This window comes from Gorilla gorilla, chromosome 4 (assembly GCF_029281585.2).
Source record: "Gorilla gorilla gorilla isolate KB3781 chromosome 4, NHGRI_mGorGor1-v2.1_pri, whole genome shotgun sequence".
In the NCBI taxonomy this organism is placed as follows: domain Eukaryota; kingdom Metazoa; phylum Chordata; class Mammalia; order Primates; family Hominidae; genus Gorilla; species Gorilla gorilla.
In genome coordinates this window covers 97785880-97807033 of record NC_073228.2, presented here as the reverse complement: position 1 = coordinate 97807033, position 21154 = coordinate 97785880, and the positions used below count along the sequence as shown (strand labels likewise).

Here is a 21154-nt window from a genome sequence, read left to right as displayed (position 1 = left end):
GGTTCTATACTAGGTGCTAAGGACACAACCTTCACAACAAGTACAGCCCCTGCTCTTGAAAAATAAAGGCCCAAAAAATGTAAGTTAGCCATTCCAGGTCAGTGAGAGTAAAATTATGTGTAGGGGATGAGGGTGGTGGCACAGAAATTAGTGTTTTGAGTTCCAAGCAAAGGCAAGAGAATATGTGGTACATTTGACAACCGAAAAAACGTCTGGTATTGCTGGAGAATAGAGTATGAGGGTAGGACAATAAAAAGAAATAATCCTAGAGAAATAAGCAGGAGCCAGGTCATGGAGAGCTTTCTCAGCCTTGTAAAAACTTGGAAAAGGGATTCTAAGAAAGGGAATATAATATGATTAGATTTGAATTTTTCAGTGAACAGTCTAGCTGTGATAAGGGTAATAGATTAAGAGAGTTACAGGACTAAAAGCAAGGCTGGTTAAATCATGATGACCTGGATGAGGCAGTGGAGATGGAAAAAATCATTTGATGTGAGAGCTATTTAGGAAACTCAGTGGGTCCTGAATATTGATCAGCTTTCATGGGTAATAGGGCAGAAGCATCAGTTTGGTGTCCAGGCTTTTGGCTTGGGCAGTTGTGTGGATGCCTCTCATTAACAGAGAAAATATTTTTAGGAGAATGATGAGTTCAGTTTTGACATGCTGAGTTTGAGGTGCCTGCAAAACCTCCAAGTAGAAATGGACACTAAACTATTAAATATATTGGCTGAGGCTCGGGAGAGAGATTATTATATAAATAAACACAATTTTTTAAAAAGAAAAGGAAATGACTATGAAGGAGAAAGGAAAACTTTTGAAACAACTGGAAGAAAAGGAGGAATCAACAGAGGTTTTAGTTTATTTGTTTTTTTTTGTTTTTTTTTTGTTTTTTTTTTTTTTTGAGACGGAGTCTCGCTCTGTCGCCCAGGCTGGAGTGCAGTGGCGCGATCTCGGCTCACTGCAAGCTCCGCCTCCTGGGTTCACGCCATTCTCCTGCCTCAGCCTCCCGAGTAGCTGGGACTACAGGCGCCCGCCACCACGCCCGGCTAATTTTTAGTATTTTTAGTAGAGACGGGGTTTCACCGTGTTAACCAGGATGGTCTCGATCTCCTGACCTCGTGATCCACCCGCCTCGGCCTCCCAAAGTGCTGGGATTACAGGCGTGAGCCACCGCGCCCGGCCAGTTTATTTGTTTAAGATGAAAGAGACCTGAATGATTATAAATTGTATAAATAGCTAGTCCGAATGTGAAGATGCAGATAATTAGGCTATAGAATGGAAATGCGTTTGAAGGTAAGGCAGGATTTGATTGAGAGCTTAATTTGGGAGAAAATTTGCCTTTAGAAAGAAGGAGCTTGAGCCTAATGCTGACAGGTCTTCAGATTTGGTAGTGAAAAGTTAAAGAATGGCCAGGCGCGGTGGCTTACACCTGTAATCCCAGCACTTTAGGAGGCCGAGGCAGGTGGATCACCTGAGGTCAGAGGTTTGAGACCAGCCTGGCCAACATGGTGAAACCCCGTCTCTACTAAAAATACAAAAATTAGCTGGGTATGGTGGTGCACACCTGTATTCCCAGCTACTTGGGAGGCTGAGGCAGGAGAATCACTTGAACCCAGGAGATGGAGGTTTCAGTGAGCCAAGATCATGCCACTGCACTCCAGCCTGGGTGACAGAGCGAGACTCTATCTCAAAGAAAAAAAAAGAATTGAAAAGAAAAGTTAAAGAATTCCATTCTGATAAATTTTGGTTTTGCCTGGAAGTAGGAGACCAGGTGAAGAAAGAAAAGGGAAGATTGCAATCTGAGGTTTAAAAAGTGAAGAATGTAAGTTAGGCTTCGTTTTACAAATAAAAATATCTACATTTTTTATTTAAAAATGGCCATTCTAAAAAAAATTCAAGTGATGAAATTAAATTCCCTAATCATACCACCGCTGAGAAATAACCTGTTTCTATTAATAGCAGTGTGCACAGACTTCCAAATAAACAGACTCATATGCACATTGTCCTATAACTTGATTTTCCTTTTATTGCTTTTTTCCAATTATAAAAATAATGCGTTCTATTTACCAAAAAAATGTACATATTACCTATTGTGGTTTGGATATTTTTCATGTAGTAGTATGTAGATACAACTTTCTTCTTTTTAGCAACCGTATTGCATTTAATTAATTGACTATGCCACCATTGGACAGTATCTATTGAAAGTTACTCATTTTTCTTCCTTTTTTGGCTAATATTAACAGTATTGAAGTAAGTGTCTTTGTACATTTTTGCTAGTGTTTCTGTAAAATAAATTGCAAAAAGTGAAATTTCTAGGTCAAAAGGTAAACATGTATTTAGTTTGGAAAATTGTAGCCAAATTGTTCTGCAAAATAGTTATACGAGTTTACATTTATGTCTTAAGTGTTATTTTAATCTTTGTTATTCTGCAAAAAATCAATTAAATTTGTATTTATTTGGTAAGCAGTGAGGTTGAGCATATTTTTATTAATTATTGACCATTTATATTTATCTCATACATTACCAGGTCTTTCTTGTCAATTGAGTCTTTGTCACTTCTTTATTGATTAGTAGGAGTTCTTTGTATATGATGGATAATAGTCCTTATTGTATGTGGTACATTTTTGCCTAGTTGCCTTTTTATCTTTTTGCTTTGCTTATGGAGTCTGTTAAGGTTTTTTTTCTAAGCCAACGTTTTTCGTTTTTATGTAGCCAAAAATGCAGGGTTTTTTTAGTTTCCACTCTTATTGTCATGCCATAAGTCCCTCCCCACAATTATGCATATGTTCTCTTTTATTTTCTTTTAGTGCCTTTATGATTTTTTTTTAACTTTTAAATGATAACATTTGGAGAGTTGTCTAGAATTACATAGTACAATGGCTGAACAATGTTGAGGGCTGAGTTGTGGTTGATGATGATTTGTTTGTAGGAGCAACAATCTGTTAGCCAGGGACAAGCCAGTCAGCTGGGTTTATCCAACCTTGGAGTGTTTCAGGCAAGTACCTTAAATGGACAGTGGGGCCTAGCAGATTAGGAAAACACAATGAAATGTTGGACCATGATCTTCCAGCAAAGGTTGAGAAGTGAAAACAAAACAAGGGCTAATAGGAAGAAAGGAAAGGATAAATGGACTGGAAGCCGTAAAGATTTTTTTTAAGGCAAGAAAGGGAATTATTTTAGTAAGATGGTTAAAAAGATAGGAGGTTGTGGTCAAATTGGGGGAATGTCTAAATTTATTGTTTCAAAAGAATGCTGCAATGTCCAGAGTAAAATGTCAAGAACAGGCAGGTGAAATAGACTGGAAGAAAGGGGCATTGTAGATCAAGGAATCTAGCAGTCAGACCCTTGGATAGGTTATTCATGGGAATGTTGAAGACTCCCAGGATTACAGTTGGACTTGAGTAGAAAGAAGCATCTTTTGAATATCTGAGACTTCTTTCACCAACACCTTTGTCAACCTTTATTTATTTTTGAGAGACTCATCCCCAGTTACTAAAGAATAAAAAGTCAGTTTATCAAAAAATGTGAATGAAGTCAGAATCAGAATAATACCACCCTCCCCACCTCCACTTGCTTCTGGAAAAATATTTGTGTTTGGGTTCTTTTTTAATATGTGATAGCAGCTAATAATATATGTAAAGCACTTACCTGATGCCTAACACATAGTCAGTACATTTTTGCGTTTATTATATTAGAGGGAGATGATTTATATATGCTTTAAAATTGGTATTTGTTTAGTATTTCTTTCAAGTTAAGATTTGGAATTTTGGCAGCCTTGGTCAAGAATAAATGACCAGGCAGCTTCAACATGAACTTGTTTCTAGAACCCCAGAAGGGTTGGGAATACATATAAGAAGCCCATACTCAAGGCCTGGGAAAGCAGAAAGAGGCAAGGAAGGAGAGAAGAAACTAGAAAGAAGTTGGATTAGATAGATGAGCAAATACTGGTTAGTTCTGTTTCCTCTCACCTTGACACATGTGTCCATTCAGTCACCAAGACATGAGAAGCAGTAAATCCTGGGTGAGGCTTAAGCACCCTCTGGTTATTTTGTAGTGAACAAACTAACAGCTAAGATTTTTTAGAACCACTCACTTAGAGAATCAGCTTTTAGAACTTGCAGTTCTTTTTTTCAGTACATTGGTGGGAAATGTCATGGGGAAGAGGAAGGGCTTGTGAATATTTTATAAGATTTTTGACTTTTTTTCAGTCTGGAAGATACAGTGGAAATGGAAAATAATTGTACAAAGAATGTAAACAAGTAAATGGAGGAATTTAAGATTATTATCAGTCTTTTATCCTTCCTTTCTTCACCCACTCAAAATAATTATTCATTACTTATGTTGTCTTTAAAAAGAGAAAACCTAAATTCTTTGCTGCTAAAGTTTACATTGATTTTATAAATTAAAAAAAACTAATATAAGCCTTAAATATAACCAGGCTATTCTATAATCTGATAGCATCTTTGCAGAGTGAAGCTCAAAATATATTAGAAAACTTATCAGTACTCTTTAATATAGGACATTTCTGATGAGAAATATTACAAACATGAGATCTAAAAGGATGTAAGTCATTGATGAATTAAATACCTCAGAGCCATATGACCTGAGACTTATTTCTGTTGTCTGCTCACAATGAGGCACTTTACAGAAATATAACTCTTTAGTTGCTACTTGCACAATTTCAACTGAAGTTTTAAATTAGAAAGTGTAAAAGCAATGATCCTCACTATAACACTTCAACGTACAGCAATACTGTAACAAATATAAATGCTACAAACTGGTTTGTTAAGATAAGGTAGTTAAATATCATGAGAGTGGCACTGTTTACCCCCTCTTTAGTCTGTGGTCATTTGTTTTAATTTTTACCTATGTGACTTGGTTGCTAACTAGGATGTTTTTTAGTACAAATGATGCAAATGTCTGTGTTACATACTACCAGAAATTCAAAAAGGAAATAAAAAGAACTCTATTCTCCAATGGACTGTGTGACTGGATCTCTTAAAAACAGATTCAAATAAGTAAAACTCAATCACACTAACTTTAAGTTGTGCTTTAAAATTTTTTACTATTTGTCTGAATCCTGACAAAATGTATACTGAGGGTAGCAAAACATATTTGTGTATACAGATACAGCTGCACTTCATTGATTCATTTCTCTATTTAACAAATTTTTATTGAGCATATGTTATGTGCTTAAAACAGGAGATAAGTAGTAAACAAGAAAAATGAAGAAGATAGTGATGATGTTGATAATGATAATAACAGCTAGCCTGTATTGAGTGCTACCCATGTGTCAGGTATTTATGTCGATTAATCCTCACATAACAATATGAGGCAGATTCTAATATCATTCCACTTTGCAAGTGAGGGAATAGATTTAGAGAGATCTCACAGCTAGGAAATAATGCAGCCTGACTCAAACACTGCAATTCTGACTCCCAGGGCCAGATTCCTAACTAACAACATGCAAATACATTCATTTTCCTCATGGAGCATATGTTCCAGCTACCTGTTTATTTAACAAATATTTATCAAGTGTCTGCTATGTGCCAGGCACAGTCCTAGGCCCTGAGTTACAGAGAAAAAGAGTTTGACACGGTCATTGCTATCATGGCTTACACCTTCCAGAGCCTCTAATAGAGGTTTTGTAGAAAGGGAGAAAGTATGCACGTATTAATGCAAGTACTAGACATAATTAAAGTAATTAATAACATTGACAAGAATTACTAAACTATTGAAATATAATACAGTTTCTTTAAAAATACATACTGTACATTCAGAAAGGGTAATGTTATTTTTACATCTTAAAAGGAATTCATTTTCATCTCTGGTTCAAAATATATATCTTTAAAAAAAAAACTTTTTGCCTGGTGTGATTCCGTCTTGCGCGGCTGTTCTCTGGAGCAGCGTTCTTTTATCTCCGCCCGCCTTCTCTCCTACCTAAGTGCGTGCTGCCACCGATGGAAGATTCGATGGACATGGACATGAGCCCGCTGAGGCCCCAGAACTATCTTTTCGGTTGTGAACTAAAGGCCGACAAAGATTATCACTTTAAGGTGGATAATGATGAAAATGAGCACCAGTTATCTTTAAGAACGGTCAGTTTAGGGGCTGGTGCAAAGGATGAATTGCACATTGTTGAAGCAGAGGCAATGAATTACGAAGGCAGTCCAGTTAAAGTAACACTGGCAACTTTGAAAATGTCTGTACAGCCAACGGTTTCCCTTGGGGACTTTGAAATAACACCACCGGTGGTCTTAAGGTTGAAGTGTGGTTCAGGGCCAGTGCATATTAGTGGACAGCACTTAGTAGCTGTGGAGGAAGATGCAGAGTCAGAAGATGAAGAGGAGGAGGATGTGAAACTCTTAAGTGTATCTGGAAAGCGGTCTGCCCCTGGAGGTGGTAGCAAGCTTCCACAGAAAAAAGTAAAACTTGCTGCTGATGAAGATGATGACGATGATGATGAAGAGGATGATGATGAAGATGATGATGATGATGATTTTGATGATGAGGAAGCTGAAGAAAAAGCGCCAGTGAAGAAATCTATACGAGATACTCCAGCCAGAAATGCAGAAAAGTCAAATCAGAATGGAAAAGACTCAAAACCATCAACACCAAGATCAAAAGGACAAGAATCCTTCAAAAAACAGGAAAAAACTCCTAAAACACCAAAAGGACCTAGTTCTGTAGAAGACATTAAAGCAAAAATGCAAGCAAGTATAGAAAAAGGTGGTTCTCTTCCCAAAGTGGAAGCCAAATTCATCAATTATGTGAAGAATTGCTTCCGGATGACTGACCAAGAGGCTATTCAAGATCTCTGGCAGTGGAGGAAGTCTCTTTAAGAAAATAGTTTAAACAATCTGTTAAAAATTTTCTGTCTTATTTCATTTCTGTTAACAGTTGATATCTGGCTGTCCTGTTTATAATGCAGAGTGAGAACTTTCCCTACCGTGTTTGATAAATGTTGTCCAGGTTCTATTGCCAAGAATGTGTTGTCCAAAATGCCTGTTTAGTTTTTAAAGATGGAACTCCACCCTTTGCTTGGTTTTAAGTATGTATGGAATGTTATGATAGGACATAGTAGTAGCGGTGGTCAGACATGGAAATGGTGGGGAGACAAAAATATACATGTGAAATAAAACTCAGTATTTTAATAAAGTAAAAAAAAAAAACAAAAAACTTTTTGCCTAATCAAAAGTTATTCAAGAGCTGTTCCTTTCTTTCAGTTACTAGAAAAAGAGAAATTCAGGGAAATTTTATATCTAAAAACTGGGACTTTTTACAAGGTGGGAAATCACCAAGACCTTGTGTTATCTGAAGTTAAATTTTATCCAAATTTCAGGATTAATATTGCAATGACAAATATTAGTAAGCCACACACATTTTTTCCAGTGGGCAAGATCAAATGGCTTGTGATAAATTTTTTTTTTTTAAGTTAGACTGTATCCTAAAATTAAGGGACAAACTATTTAGTACTTTGATGTTTTGTCAAATTTATTAATTATAACAGGTAATATTTTAGAGTATTTGTTACTGAATCATCCTCCTAATTTAAACCTTCTGCATTGGGATAAAAATCTCATTTTGAATTAAAGCTATTCCTTTATGTGAAATAAGCTGAAGCCACTTAAGAGAATTTAAATGAAGAAAACATTAAATAATGGAATTTCAATATTTACCAAATATTTCACTTATATTCTACATTTAGGATATGTCAGAAATCAAAATTGAAAGCTCTTGCCTGAGCAGTTACCGTTTGACATTTGGAAAAATTAGTTAATATTTTTGTAAACCACTCTGTATTTGGTTTGTAAATGACCATTTGGACTCCTGGTTTAGATTCCTCTCTTTTCTTCTTATTTTTACTTTGTCATCAGTAGTCTTGTCACTGTCATCATTTAAAATGACACTATTAAGTACAAAAGAATATGCTAAATTCTGGAATGTGAGGCTTGTGCCTGGCCTCAGTGAACTTATGCAATGTAGCCACAAGGGGCAGAAAATATATACTTAAAAGAAAAATAGCAATAAAAAAGATAACAATTTTACAAAATGTGGTTCAGGTAGCTTAGAGTTTGCATACTGTGCTAATTTGTTGAGAAGATAGAGCCCAAACTGGGTTTTATCAGAGAAGTAACTGGTAATTTTGTGGAGAGGGGAAGGCATTCTAGGCACAGAAAAGTAGTGGGTGGGAACTAAGGCAGACCACAGTAAACTCAGCAGCATTGTGACTGGAGTTTAAGGAAACTGTGAGAGAAAAAGTTACAGAGAAATTTACAAGCAGTATCTCTAGAGAGTCTAAAGAGTTTTAAGTTTAATTTATAGGCCACATAGAGTCACTGGAGGTTTTGGAACAGGGAAATTTGATGAAAGCAACTCTTTAGGGGGATTATCTTGCCAGTGCATGTGTAGGACGGGTTGTTTCAGAAGACCAGTTAGAATATTACAACAGTCTGGAGCTAGTGTTTCCCAAACTATACAACTGGGAATAGTAATTCTGAGAGCTCAAAATAGTAATAAAAGCGCCTATTTGGGGGATTTTTTTTTTCTTGACTGGAAAAAAAAGGAAACATTACATATAAAATCTTCTTCTTGGAGATACACTACACATTAACACATTAAAGGCCTGTGCCAGAGAAATCCATAATTTCACAAACTTATTTGCAGATAAAAGGCTTTGTTCATTGTGTACCTATTCATAAACACATCACTGTGTTCCACTGAAATTACTGGAAATTTTGGTCTTATCAATTACCTACTTATTTATAAATCTATCTAAGAAACAATAGAAGAAAGGGAAAGATAAAACTCAAAACTTCATTAGAAAGGTACTGAGACATCATTTAGTCCAGACCCTGTCTTTAATCTTGGTAATCAGAAACCGAATGTTACCTTTGACTTTGACACTTTTCTGGTCAAATTAAGTAGTGCCTTTAATGATATTTGTTTGCCAATCCTCTTTCCCTCATGAGACCATAAAATACCCAATAATCAGATTAACCTTTGTCTTACCATCATTGTAATCTCTAAATCTGGCTGATAGTAGGTGGTAGAAAAATACTTGTTGACTTGAAAGTGATGAGAAAACTAAACAGTTTGTGGCATACCTATAATTACATGGATGATAGCAGGATACATTGAAAATAAATGAATTCCAAGAATTATGTTGAAAATTTTAGCTATGAGAGTGAGGAGAAACTTGAAGACAAGATACTTGATATATGCCAGATATAACTCTAAAACTAACTAGCAATTATGATCTTGATCAAATCACTTAAGTTCTTTGAGACTCTGTTTCTTCTAGTTATAACTCTAAAATATTGGGGGAATCTCCATTTTTTATTATGACAAATAATCAAAAATTAACTAGATGTTGTGATTTACATTGGAAATATATTCTTATAAGAGACCACCTTTAAATACACAAGAGTTTTTAAGTATTTACTTCTTTATATTTATACTTAAACAGTATTCCCGAACCTCACAACTTTTTGTTTTCTTATTTTCCTCTTCGTTCCAGGCCTATCAAAGATGATGGAATCTTTGAAAGTGTGTCGATGTGTATGCTTATGTAATATTAGGACTGAAATTTTTAAATCTTAAAATGTGAAAGCTCCAGTTGTCAGAAGATCATAAGTCTTTACTTTTAAGGACTGTTAAAAATCACCTTCTGTGAGATCTCAGCTTTGGGATTTTTTTTTGACATTTCAAGACTTAAATTTGAAAGTGTAGAATCTCTATAAATACAACATTACCACAAGCCCAAAAAAGTCAAGAAATGCAAAAGGTTAGATTCTTACTAACTCCTCTCCCACATTATGCTCTAAATTGAGTTATGTATCTTTGAGTTAAATACGTAATCAGGAATACTTTATATGAAATACAGTTTAAGTTATGACATATTAAGTTTTTCTCTTTGAATTTTGGGGCATAAAATTGTGTATGTAAATCATGCAATATCACATTTTTTGCATGTGCCCTTAAGGCTTTTTTATGTTTTCTTCACATAGTCCCCTCATTTACAACTTTATCTTGCTGTGGACTAACCATATGGGAAATCCACTATTTTAAACTTAAGCTATTTTTGTGGTGTTACTGCATAAGAAAATGCCTTTAGAGTAGAAAAATCATATATTTTTTAACCAGATTATATAAATAAAAATTAATTTTTGTCTAGTGGTCATTTCTTAGTTCAATTTGAAGTATATCATTTTTAATTCCTAAATATTTCTAGAAAGCCTCCATTGCCATGGCCAAGTGAAAAATCGAAGATAATAAAGGAGAAGTGCCATGAGACCTGGACATTTTCAACGTGTTGAAGATTTAAAATTATGTGTAATTTACATGAGACATATAAATGAAAGGATAGACTTCACTAAGATTTTTTTTTTTTTTGCTTTAAAAATAGGGTATTTCTCTCCTGCAGCAGCATCTCACATCTCATACATATGTGCATATTTAGTTTTCTATGTAGCATTCAGTCCCAAGAACACTGATTATAATTTTAAATTATCAATAAGATATAGGCTTAAAGTACAGTAGATGTTGAATTTCATATCTCTTATAAGATTCCCTATCTAAAGAAAGCGACTACTTTATGCTTTTATTTTCATTTTTTAGAAATTGTTATGAACTTCATAGTCACTTATATTCTACTTTTTACGTTAAAAGCACTCTTTGAATTGTAGTGTGCAAATAGGTATATGGTTTTTATGTCTAAGGAAAACATTGCCGATGGTAATTCATCTGTGTATCAGGAAACAAGTGAAAACCCACACACAATCCTCAGTTCACATGGGACCATCTCAAAGTGTTTCTTTGAAGTCCCTGTTGGTAATATTTACAAAATGGCTTGCCATTAACTTGTTAGTATGCTCATTACTTTTGTTTAGAAAAAACCTCAGTTATATTGCTTTTTTTTTTTTAGACAAAGTCTTGCTCTGTTACCCAGGCTGGAGTGTAATGGCCCGCTCTCTGCTCACTGCAACCTCCACCTTCTGGGTTCAAGCGATTCTCCTGCCTCAGCCTCCCTAGTAGCTGGGATTACAGGCGCCTGCCACCACGGCCAGCTAATTTTTGTATTTTTAATAAAGACGGGGTTTCACCATGTTGGCCAAGCTGGTCTTAAACTCCTGACCTCAAGTGATCCACCCACCTCGGGCCCCCAGAGTGCTGGGATTACAGGCGTGAGCCACCGCACTCGGCCACATTTAGATTTTTGCTTGTTTATTTGTTGTCTTTGAAATATTTCTTCTGCCCACCTTGATTATGATTGCCCCAGCAAGAGTTTACCAAACAGTAGTTCCTTAGGTGTCCTGCTATTTTCCTAAGAAATCTTCACTTGGAATTTTATATTTCTCTTCTGATGGAAGGATAACTGAATTCTATAATTTTGTTGTCTTTTACATTTGATACGATACAGACAGTCATGTTGAAGCTTCTCAGGAACTAAAATGCGATTTCTATAGTAGGTTCAGCTTTGGGAACCATATAAAAAAGTTAACACTTCTCTGTATAACAAACAGTATTGTCTGGGATTTGGTGCCATATTAGAGCCATCCCTTATCAGTGAATTTCCCAAAGAATATGCTGCTTTTTTTGCATAATGGGATTATTTCTAGGAATGGCTCTCTTGACCCAAGATGTGCTACCCTCTCAAAACACATTTGGGTCTTTTAAGCATTTTCAATGTGCTCTGCGATCATGCTCACTCAGTATCCACTCAGTTGTTCCATTGTTATTCTGATATACATAAACATTCGGCTACACAGTGGGTAAGAGGTAGAAGTAGCACTGAGATCCCCAGGACAGGGACCAAGGCCCAGTTTGGTCTCTCCTTGGCTAAATTCCATTTTGGACAGCTCAGTTTTTCTTTGATGTGTAGGGTTTAATTGCTTATCCCTAAGCATAAGGCTCAATTGGTGGGAGCTTGTGCAGGGAGAGCCATTTGCCCTTTCCTGAATTAAAAAACTGAACATCATTAACAGTTTATTTTTGCAGAGAACCATGCTGCAAGTGGGATACAAAAATGTTATTTTTGACTGCCCAGTTTTGTCCAGGCTAGTCCCTGATTTATCTCATGACCTCACAATAGCCTCTCGTGCCTGCCTGGCCACAAAGCTTGATTATTTTGTAATTTGATCTTAGTGGGGATTCCAGCCGTGCTTCCCTGCTTGTGGGCAGCAGAATGTGGCAGCATGCCTGCTCACTTGCCTGAGCGGCTATGATCAGATTACGCCTTCTCAGCGTTTTTTATATTGGCTGCCTACAAAGTTCAGAGAAGCTTGAAGTCAGCCCACTTGAGTTTTACAGCCCTTAACAGAGGGAGACAGAATAGGAATCTTGGTCTCATCTGTGTCTACTGTTAAGACAGTCAGAGAGTCACTCAATGCTGAGTATCTGTATCTTTAATTTTTTTTACATGAACTTTTGTGCATCATGTGATTTCCAAAAACCACTTTTCAAACTTTGTTATTTTTAGAGCTGGCAGTTGAGTTTTAACTTTTATCTTTTAGACATTTTGATAATATGTTAAGAATCTGCATAAAAGATGGGGAAGTTTTACTTTTCATTGTTGTTAATAGCAGATCATTGCAGGTCATCATAATTAGGAAAGCACCCTTTTCTCCATACTATTCTTTCAGCCAGATATTCGTAGGATGATGATATTTGTCAACATCTTTATGAGATAACATGACTGCATCCTATTGAGGTTACAGAAGGAAAACACAGTGTCCAATCTGGCACCATGACATGGCGTGGGAAATTGAGAACCCATACTGCTTTCATTTCCTTCACCTGACAAGCAGTCATTGAGCACCAAAAATGTGAGGCCCTCTGTGAGGCACTGGTGATGCAGCAGTGAGCTGGATACATGGTCCCTGCTCTCCTGGAGCTTAAAATTTGTTCTTGGAAACAAGATTTCTTATACAGCATATTTGTTTAGCAGCTTTTAAGAATTATATTAGAATAATTTCAGATTTTTAAAATGTGAACTAGAGAGTTGAAAAGGTCTTAGGAGTTCATTTTATCCAGCCTCCTTCCTTGTACAATGAGGAATCGCCCCGCTATGGTATTTGTTCATATGAGTGAACAGAATATGCAATTCATGTTTCATTGTTCACAATGAAGAAATCATGATTATAGGTTAAGATATAATTTAAAATCCAGCCAAAGCTCGATTAAAAACAGTTTTGTTTTCTGACATTATCATTCATACGTTCAGTGGACCAGCAAGAAAGCTTGCAAAATGAAGCATAAACAATGTGGTGCCAGTTTGCTTTAAAATCCCTAATATATGTTTTGTAAACAAAGCTTATAAAACTTAGTACTCTACTAATTAAATAACAAGAAAGATTTTATGAATACATGAAAAGCCAGAATGTAAAATGTCTTCAGGGGAACAGGTGCTGTAATGACATCACTGTGTGTCACACAGCATTTTTTTTTCTTGATACTTGTACTTGGTCATAATGGAAAGAAATTGATTCCAAATGTGTTTTCTTGACCCCCTTCTCCATTCATGTTAGTGCCTAACCTTAAATGATGTTTCTACAATCTTGGTTGTATTTACAGTAATTATATGCATAATGTAGCATATTATTGTCCAGACTTCCTGTTTAATCAGTACGAGCTTCTTATAAGTGCAGCTGAAAAGGGCAAACAAAATTAAAGCTTTATATACCAAAACAAGTTTGATTTGCTAAGCTCCCAGCATTCCAAAGTACACAAATTTGTTCCACTAAGTTTTCCGATGGCTTGCAGATGGGCAATGATTAATCAGAGAGCTAACTGTGAAGTAGTTTGCAATTAAACTGGAAAGCTCTGAAGCATGCTAATTGAATCAGAAAATTAGAGACACTGAACAGTAATTGGCTATTTCTCATGCAGCAGGTGCCAGGCCACTCATCTGTGGAACAAGGTATTTAAGGCACATTAGCACTAGTAAAAATACTTCTTGATATGGAACAGTTAGATTTTCTGCTCATTTTCACCATGGATGTCAAAACATACAGCTGTGCTATCTGGTACTTGCAATTCATGTTTGAAGAATTTAAGTTAGGTAAACATATGGGAGAAAAGTAGTGGGCAACCTCTAAGCACTCAGGAAGCATTTTAGAAGAGAAACCAAAAATGAGGGGCTGAGTGAGGTTTTTGTTTTTTCAACTCAATCACTTTTGCTTTCTTATACATATTTAGAAGTTGAATTTTCTGTTTAGTGTTAGTTTAAAGCAACAACAGTATAAATCTAGTACTGCTGTGAGCTTAGTAGATACATAAAGCCAATTCATATCATATCTCAGCATGAGTTTATATCTTCTAATTAGTATCACCATTTTATAGAGTGAGCACATGCTATGAAAGTTTGTTTGCCATGCCAACAGGGACCAGGACATGTAGTTTTTCTTGAGTAGAATGATCTGCTGTAGGATCGTGAACAACTGTAACCTAGCCAGTGGGTAATCAGGCAAGTATGAGATTTAATAAGTTCAATTGTAGAGGTTTGTTTTAATAATAATCATTTTCATATTATCAAGGGTGGGGCATATGACTTCTGGTTCCCATTCCTTTAATTAGCATTCAGTATTGTTATTAGAAAGTGAAAAGTACAAATGAAAATGAAAATATACTAAACTGTACTGGTTGAGAAGCAGAATATTACAGTATTCACATGTTAATCATTACTTAGAAAATAGTGAGTTTGAACCAAGAGACATAAATTATAAATTATAAATTGTAAACAGTGCATAGGGGATATGTTATAACTGTGTCTCATTTAAATTAAGACAGGGAGTTTTCTCTGCACAAATAATGTTCCTTCATTAAGTTTTAAAGTCTCCTTTATAATGCTTTATTAAGAACATTCAGCAACATGTTACCAAAAAAGGTTTTAGGCTGAACACACAGTTTGTAAAAAAATATAGCACACTACAAGCATAATGCTTTATGTCTTCAAGCTATACATTTTTTTAAGTTAAAGCAAAAGCTCCTCTTTGGCAGGCCTCCTTCTCTACCCCCAATAAACCATGTGCATTTTGCATTATTGAGTCTGAAAGCAGTTCTGAAACATTTACATGATCAATGTCTTTGGCTTGAGGGATAAAGTTTGCTCTTCCATGGACAAGTGAGAACATATTGATCATTTTATTCTATTTGCTATTTCTAAATTCAATATACCTCTTGAGTCGATAAGCGAGATCGAGAGCATATTCTTTTTTGTGTGTGCCTGGTTGTAGCTTGTTCTCAAGATCCAAGATACATTTTTGATTAATCACGAATGCTCTGAGGTCATGGAGAGCAAATGTGTTTGTGGAGTGTCAGCTGATGCTGTCAGATAAATGTCTTAAGCTTAGCCAGGGTTCATGCCCCAGCTTTAGGCTGTGCCAAATGTCTCCCCTTGTTGAGGAAGATAACAGCTACACTGGAGGCGACTGAGCTGTTTGTTCACTGAAAGGGCTGACCTTGCCATATGGGGCTACGATCAGGTGAAAGAAAGAGTGTAGATGTTTTAATGGAAACTTTACAAATTTCAGCTTTCCATTTGATTCCCATGATCTTGTTTCCACTAACTTACATTCTTGGTGTTATATGTCTTGTCTGATTATAACTATGTTGCTTAAGTGTTTCCGATTAGACTCCTTAAGATAAATGATCCCTCCAATATTGTTCTTGGTGTATTCTGAGAGTATTTTGGCATTATCAGTATGTTATTAAAATACTGAAGAGTCATGAAAATATTTATTAGAATAAAAGGGATATGTTTCTCTGTGAGTATGTGCAGTAGAGATTATTCTTGCTTTGCAGTTTTTTTCAAATCCACTAAATTAAAAAAATATGTTCTGGCAAAAAGAGGTCATTTGTGTTAATGACCCTTGTCCATGTAACTTCTTATCTTCAGAGGACTCGTTTAATCACATTTACCCCCACTTACAGTAATTTGTCTTCTTTTACTAGACAGAGTCTATAAATAGGAAATAATGACAAACCTAAACTAACACCTGGAGAATGCTTTTTGCGGAGGCTTTCCCTGTTTGAGACTAAAGGCAGTCAGAATAATCATATGGTGATGCATAAATAAGTGAACTCTCTATGGGCTGTTTGTGGGCATTTACTGCAAAATACATTCTTTAAACGAAGTGTCTTTCTTCTTTCCTATGCCAATTTGTTCTTTTCTCTGAAGAAGCTGTTGTACTTTTCTTTCCTTCCTCCAAGAAGTTCATACTGCTATGGGTAAATCATCAGTGCTAATTTGACACAATAATGCTGAAAGAGAAAAGAAAGAGAGAGAAAAAAAAGAGAAGAGAGAAAGAAAGAACACATGTGTCGTGAACTCCCACCAGATCTCTAGAAAATGAGACATTTTAAATATTTTATGCTGAACACAAAGATTCTTGAGTAAATGGTTTTATATTCTGTGTCCCAAAACAAAACTGTCAGGGTCAGTAAGCAGTGCTGCTTAAAAACTCTCTATTTTTAATTATTTCATTTAAAATTACCTCACACTTGAAATGTAGATTCTGTTGGCTATCTATAAAATCTACAGTGTAAAGTAGAAAAAGGAAATAGAACTAGAAGAAAATAAAAGAGATTCTACTAACTTCAGAAACTTTTCCTTTATCAAGTGATACTTTAAAAAATATTATATTTCATTATCTAGAGACAGTTATGTTTCATGTGTGTTGGCATTAGTGAACAAAATGAAGTTTGGTTTGGTTTGGTTTCTGCAGTAGCTAAAGTTACAAATAGACCAAGTAGAAATGAGAGAAACTGAGGATAACATCCATGGTCAGACATTAAACTTCTGGTGATATGATTAAAAGAGCCAAGTCACATCCTGGTTTTCCATAATTTTCTATTAAAGACTAATAATAGCTAATGCCAAAATCATATTTGTAAACCATAGTTTTAAGTGTAAATGTAGAATTTTAAAATTCTATTTTCTTCAAATTTAAGCACAGTTTAGTTCTGGACTAAATTTTGTGGGTTTTCTTTAAGTATTCCTTACCCATCATTAATTGTTTTTTCTTCTTTATCTCATTAGCTTAAATTTTTTAATGCGCTAAAATATTAGTGATGCATGCTGGGCGTGGTGGCTCACGGCTGTAATCCCAGCACTTTGGGAGGCTGAGGCGGGTGGATCACAAGGTCAGGAGATTGAGACCATCCTGGCCAACATGGTGAAACCCCGTCTCTACTAAAAATATAAAAATTAGCTGGGTGTGGTGGTGAGTGCCTGTAATCCCAGCTACTCAGGAGGCTGAGGCAGGAGAATCGCTTGAACCAGGGCTTCAGAGGTTGCAGTGGGCCAAGATGGCGCCATTGCACTCCAGCCTCGTGACAGCGAGACTCCATCTAAAAAAAAAAAAAAAGAACATTAGTGATGCATACAGCAACATTTCTATCACTACTTTTTTAAGACTACTGCCAAAAGATGGTTAACCCTTTAGTTAATATTATTCTCAGTCCCCATCATTTTAAAAGTATTGAACATTGTCATGCCCAAGTCAGATGTAGGAAGAGACTTGGGATTGTTTGACTTTTCATATGTAAATATGTTGTGTTATTTAGAAGACTGATAATTGATAACAATACAATAAAATTCTTCTTTAAGATTTGGAGCTAATTCTCAACACGACTTAGACCCACCTTTGGAAGGGAATAGTAAAATAAACTGATCTTAAGCAGAACTCACTCAGCCATTCCTCAAAGTTACTATCTCCTTAGACAGTACTTACTAGCATGCTTACTTACTTACCAGTTCTTTCCATTGAAATAAATGAGTTATAGTATGTCTGTAACATTTCTATTTTTCTTCACACTATCTTCTACCTTTATCCTCTTCCAAGCTACTTTATTTTCCTTCCATTTAAAGTTTTAAGTCTTAATGATTATTTATTTCAGTGACCAACCAATTATAACAATCTTAAAAATGAGTCAGTACATTAAAGTGGTATTTTTTCCAAACTTTTTTTTCCAATCCTCTTTTTTAGTGTAAGAGCTCATTGAAAAATTGAGGGGTCATCTCAAAAATTCTGGAAAGAAGTATTAAATGTCCACAAATTTTTTTGTAAATCAAATTTTGCTTCATTTTTTTAATAACATGAAGTCTGATGGTATTTCCAATTATCAATTAGAATTGTAAATCCTACTTTTTATTAATCAAATATTGGAAATGATTTCAATATACCTAAGGGTTTTTTAAGGATGTGAATCCTCAGCTCTTATTATTTGACATTTAGAACAAATTTTCAAGTAATATTGTAATTCTGTGTTAGTTCACTGTATCATCTAAAATGACTTATTTACATTTGGGCTTTTATCTTTATTCTTTACTTCACGTATTCAAAAAAAGGCTGGATTTTATACTGTGCTTCGTTATATTCTGTACTTTTTAGTTGATTACAAAATAGATGGTAAAATCATTATTGACAATTATTACTCAATAACAATTGATACAACAGAAATGATGACAGTGTATATTTATTTTATTAGACTAATCTGGCTTCTTTAAGATTCTGGAAAGTTTTTAATTACCAGTACCCTGTTGAATAACATGTATGGAAAATATCTTGTTTTGAGGGTTTATAATGCTTCCCTTACTAATGAGGAAAACAATTCATCATTTTCAAGTGCATAATCAGTGTCAGCATTTTGTATATCACAATGAAAGTCCTGAAATAGTGGCATTCTGGATGCTCCTGTGAGGAGACAGACTAGTCTATTATAAGAAAATCACTTTCCTCTTATACTTTTATAAAAATTCTAGCAGGAAAAAATAATTAGAGAATTATTTTAAATAGTACAATTGTAAATGAAAGTAATTTGGAACATTTCAGCATTGTAAAGTGTATAATCACCATTGCATTCTTATACATAAACAGAGGACTGACTATAGTCTGAGAAAATCTGTCCCTTTCTAGACTCATAATTTTTTCATAATCAGAAATGTACAAGAAATATTATGTTTGTAAGTTCTCATTACTCATTAGGCATAACTAAATACCACATGTAAAGAATGAGATTGTGCTTTTAATTGTTCCTATGTGAATGAATATTCATTTTGTGGGAATTTAATCTGCTGTTTTTTTCCTAAACTTAACAACATAGAAGGCATTTCTAAGTGAAAATAACGGACATGGTACATGGCCCTGAGTTATGCTGAGTGTATTTCCTTTACCTTCAAAAAAGGCTACTGAATTTACTTAAGCCTTGAAAATCATAGAATCACTCTAGGCAGACTAAGGAGGGGCTGCTCCTGTTGAAGGAACAAACGAAGGTGAGTGAGCCTGAAGCAGGTAGAACAAGGAGATCTAGGCAGAAGCCACATTGCTTAGAGCCTTGGAGCCTTGGAGTCCAAATTTTTATTTTCTTGTAAGTACAGTGGGAAACCACTGAGGGTCTTGAGTTGGATAGTGATCATATCTATTTTAGATTAAAAGTGGATTGGTGGGGGAACAAGTGGGTAAGCAGCTGACCACTTAAGAAGCTGGCTCAATAGCCTAGGCAGGCAATTATGGTGACTTGGATTTTGGTGGCAGGAGTTGGAGATGGGAAGAAGTGTCCAACATAATCATTTAGAGATGGGAAGTGAGGGGATAGGAAGGATGAAAAATGACTCCTAGATTGTTGGCTTGAACATCTGGGTGGTGTCATTTACTAAGATAAGGAAGTCTAGGAGAAGAACAGGTTTGGGAGGGAAAATTGGGAGCAAAATTTTGGCATTTAACCATGCTCTCTTTTTATGTTAGAACCTTTATTTAAGGAAATAGTCTAGAGATCAGAGAGAAGTTTCAGGATAAGAAAGAAAAAATAGCAAGTGCATAACTTTAAAATCTCTTTTTTACCAACATGTGAAACTTCTAACATGACCTAGAAGTTATTTGACTAGAATGTAAGGGTCTAACAACAGTGTGTATGATTAGAATATAAAAGTCACCGTTGACTAACAGGCTGTGTACACCCTCCAAATTAGCTGCTTCTGACCAATGCAGATTTCATTTGTAGTATGCAGGAGTTTGCCTTCTGCATACTGCAATGGGGAAAGGTTTTCCATAGCCCCAACATGGCAACAACACGTAATTTGAAAAACAAGTTCTCCTTCCCTTGATTCTCTATTAAAGAATTTTAATAACATTAAGAATCCACAATGTTAACGCTGCCTTACAAATGTAGGTACTCTGTTTTATACTTTTTTTAATGGCTGAGTAACCCTTTGCAAATAGGTTTCTCTAGTTAGCCCCATTCAAACCTGAAAACAGTGCCTCTCATAACTTGTCTTGTCAGTCAGGTATGAAGAAGACATGTCCCCAAATATTAACTAGTTCTTCCCACTTCCATGACAGTAGATTTACCATTTAAGTGTTACATTTGTCTGGAAACCACACCCTTAATTGTTGAGTTTTATCACCTTTTAAAAAGGTACTTTGTGTGTGCTTGTTAATTTGTTCATTCACTCACAACTCTAAAGAGCAAAGCTGTCTTCTTTGGCAGACTGGTTTTTATTTTCACTTTGTATGGTGTGGGGAATACAGCAGTGGTAAGAACAACTAGAATTAGGAAGGGATAAATGTGGTATTTCACGTCAAACATACAAATTAGGATGACTTTTAAAGTTATAGTTCCGTCAACTTATTTTAGATACTTTAGAAAGTACTTTAGAAAGTTCCAAAGTCGTCATTCAGACATTTGGGGATCACAGGTTTTGGTGTAATTATCAGCTTGCTCTTGTGAACAAAATTATAGGCCAATCCAGTTTTCCCCATGGCAGATCGACAGACCTGGTAGATTGAGTAGATGCAATGTCTGCATTATATATTGACTCTGGTAGAGCTATCCATTGTCTCTTTCATGGTCTGATGATCAATAAGGAGGGAACTGGATGAATGATAAGAAATGATAAGATGAAGAGAGAAGACTTTGATAAGAATAGCTTTTATCAAAGTAAAGTGGTAAAGAAGAATAAAATACATAGTGAAGTGAAGAGGAATATTCTAAATTCAAGTACTTATCCTATCCACTGTTCCTAAAACTCAAAAAAACAAATGCCATCTTAAATGCACCGAATTAAGTGGACTCAAATTTGCATTTTGTTCTTTGTCTGCCTCTTTGGTAATTTGGAAAGCTTCTGATTTCTTTGTCCTCATGTTGCTTTTAA

The 21154-nt window shown here is 35.4% G+C and overlaps 2 protein-coding genes across 15 annotated transcripts in view; both read left to right on the top strand.

Moving 5' to 3' along the window:
• The window catches only part of ARB2A (ARB2 cotranscriptional regulator A), a 493438-nt gene that overhangs the window by 422160 nt on the left and 50124 nt on the right, over nucleotides 1-21154 (top strand). The window lies entirely within an intron of this gene.
• On the top strand, nucleotides 1704-7179 carry LOC129533589 (nucleophosmin-like). Its single transcript, XM_055387129.2, has one exon. It carries the CDS (start codon nucleotides 5961-5963, stop codon nucleotides 6840-6842), a length of 882 nt encoding a protein of 293 aa, XP_055243104.2. The 5' UTR covers nucleotides 1704-5960; the 3' UTR covers nucleotides 6843-7179.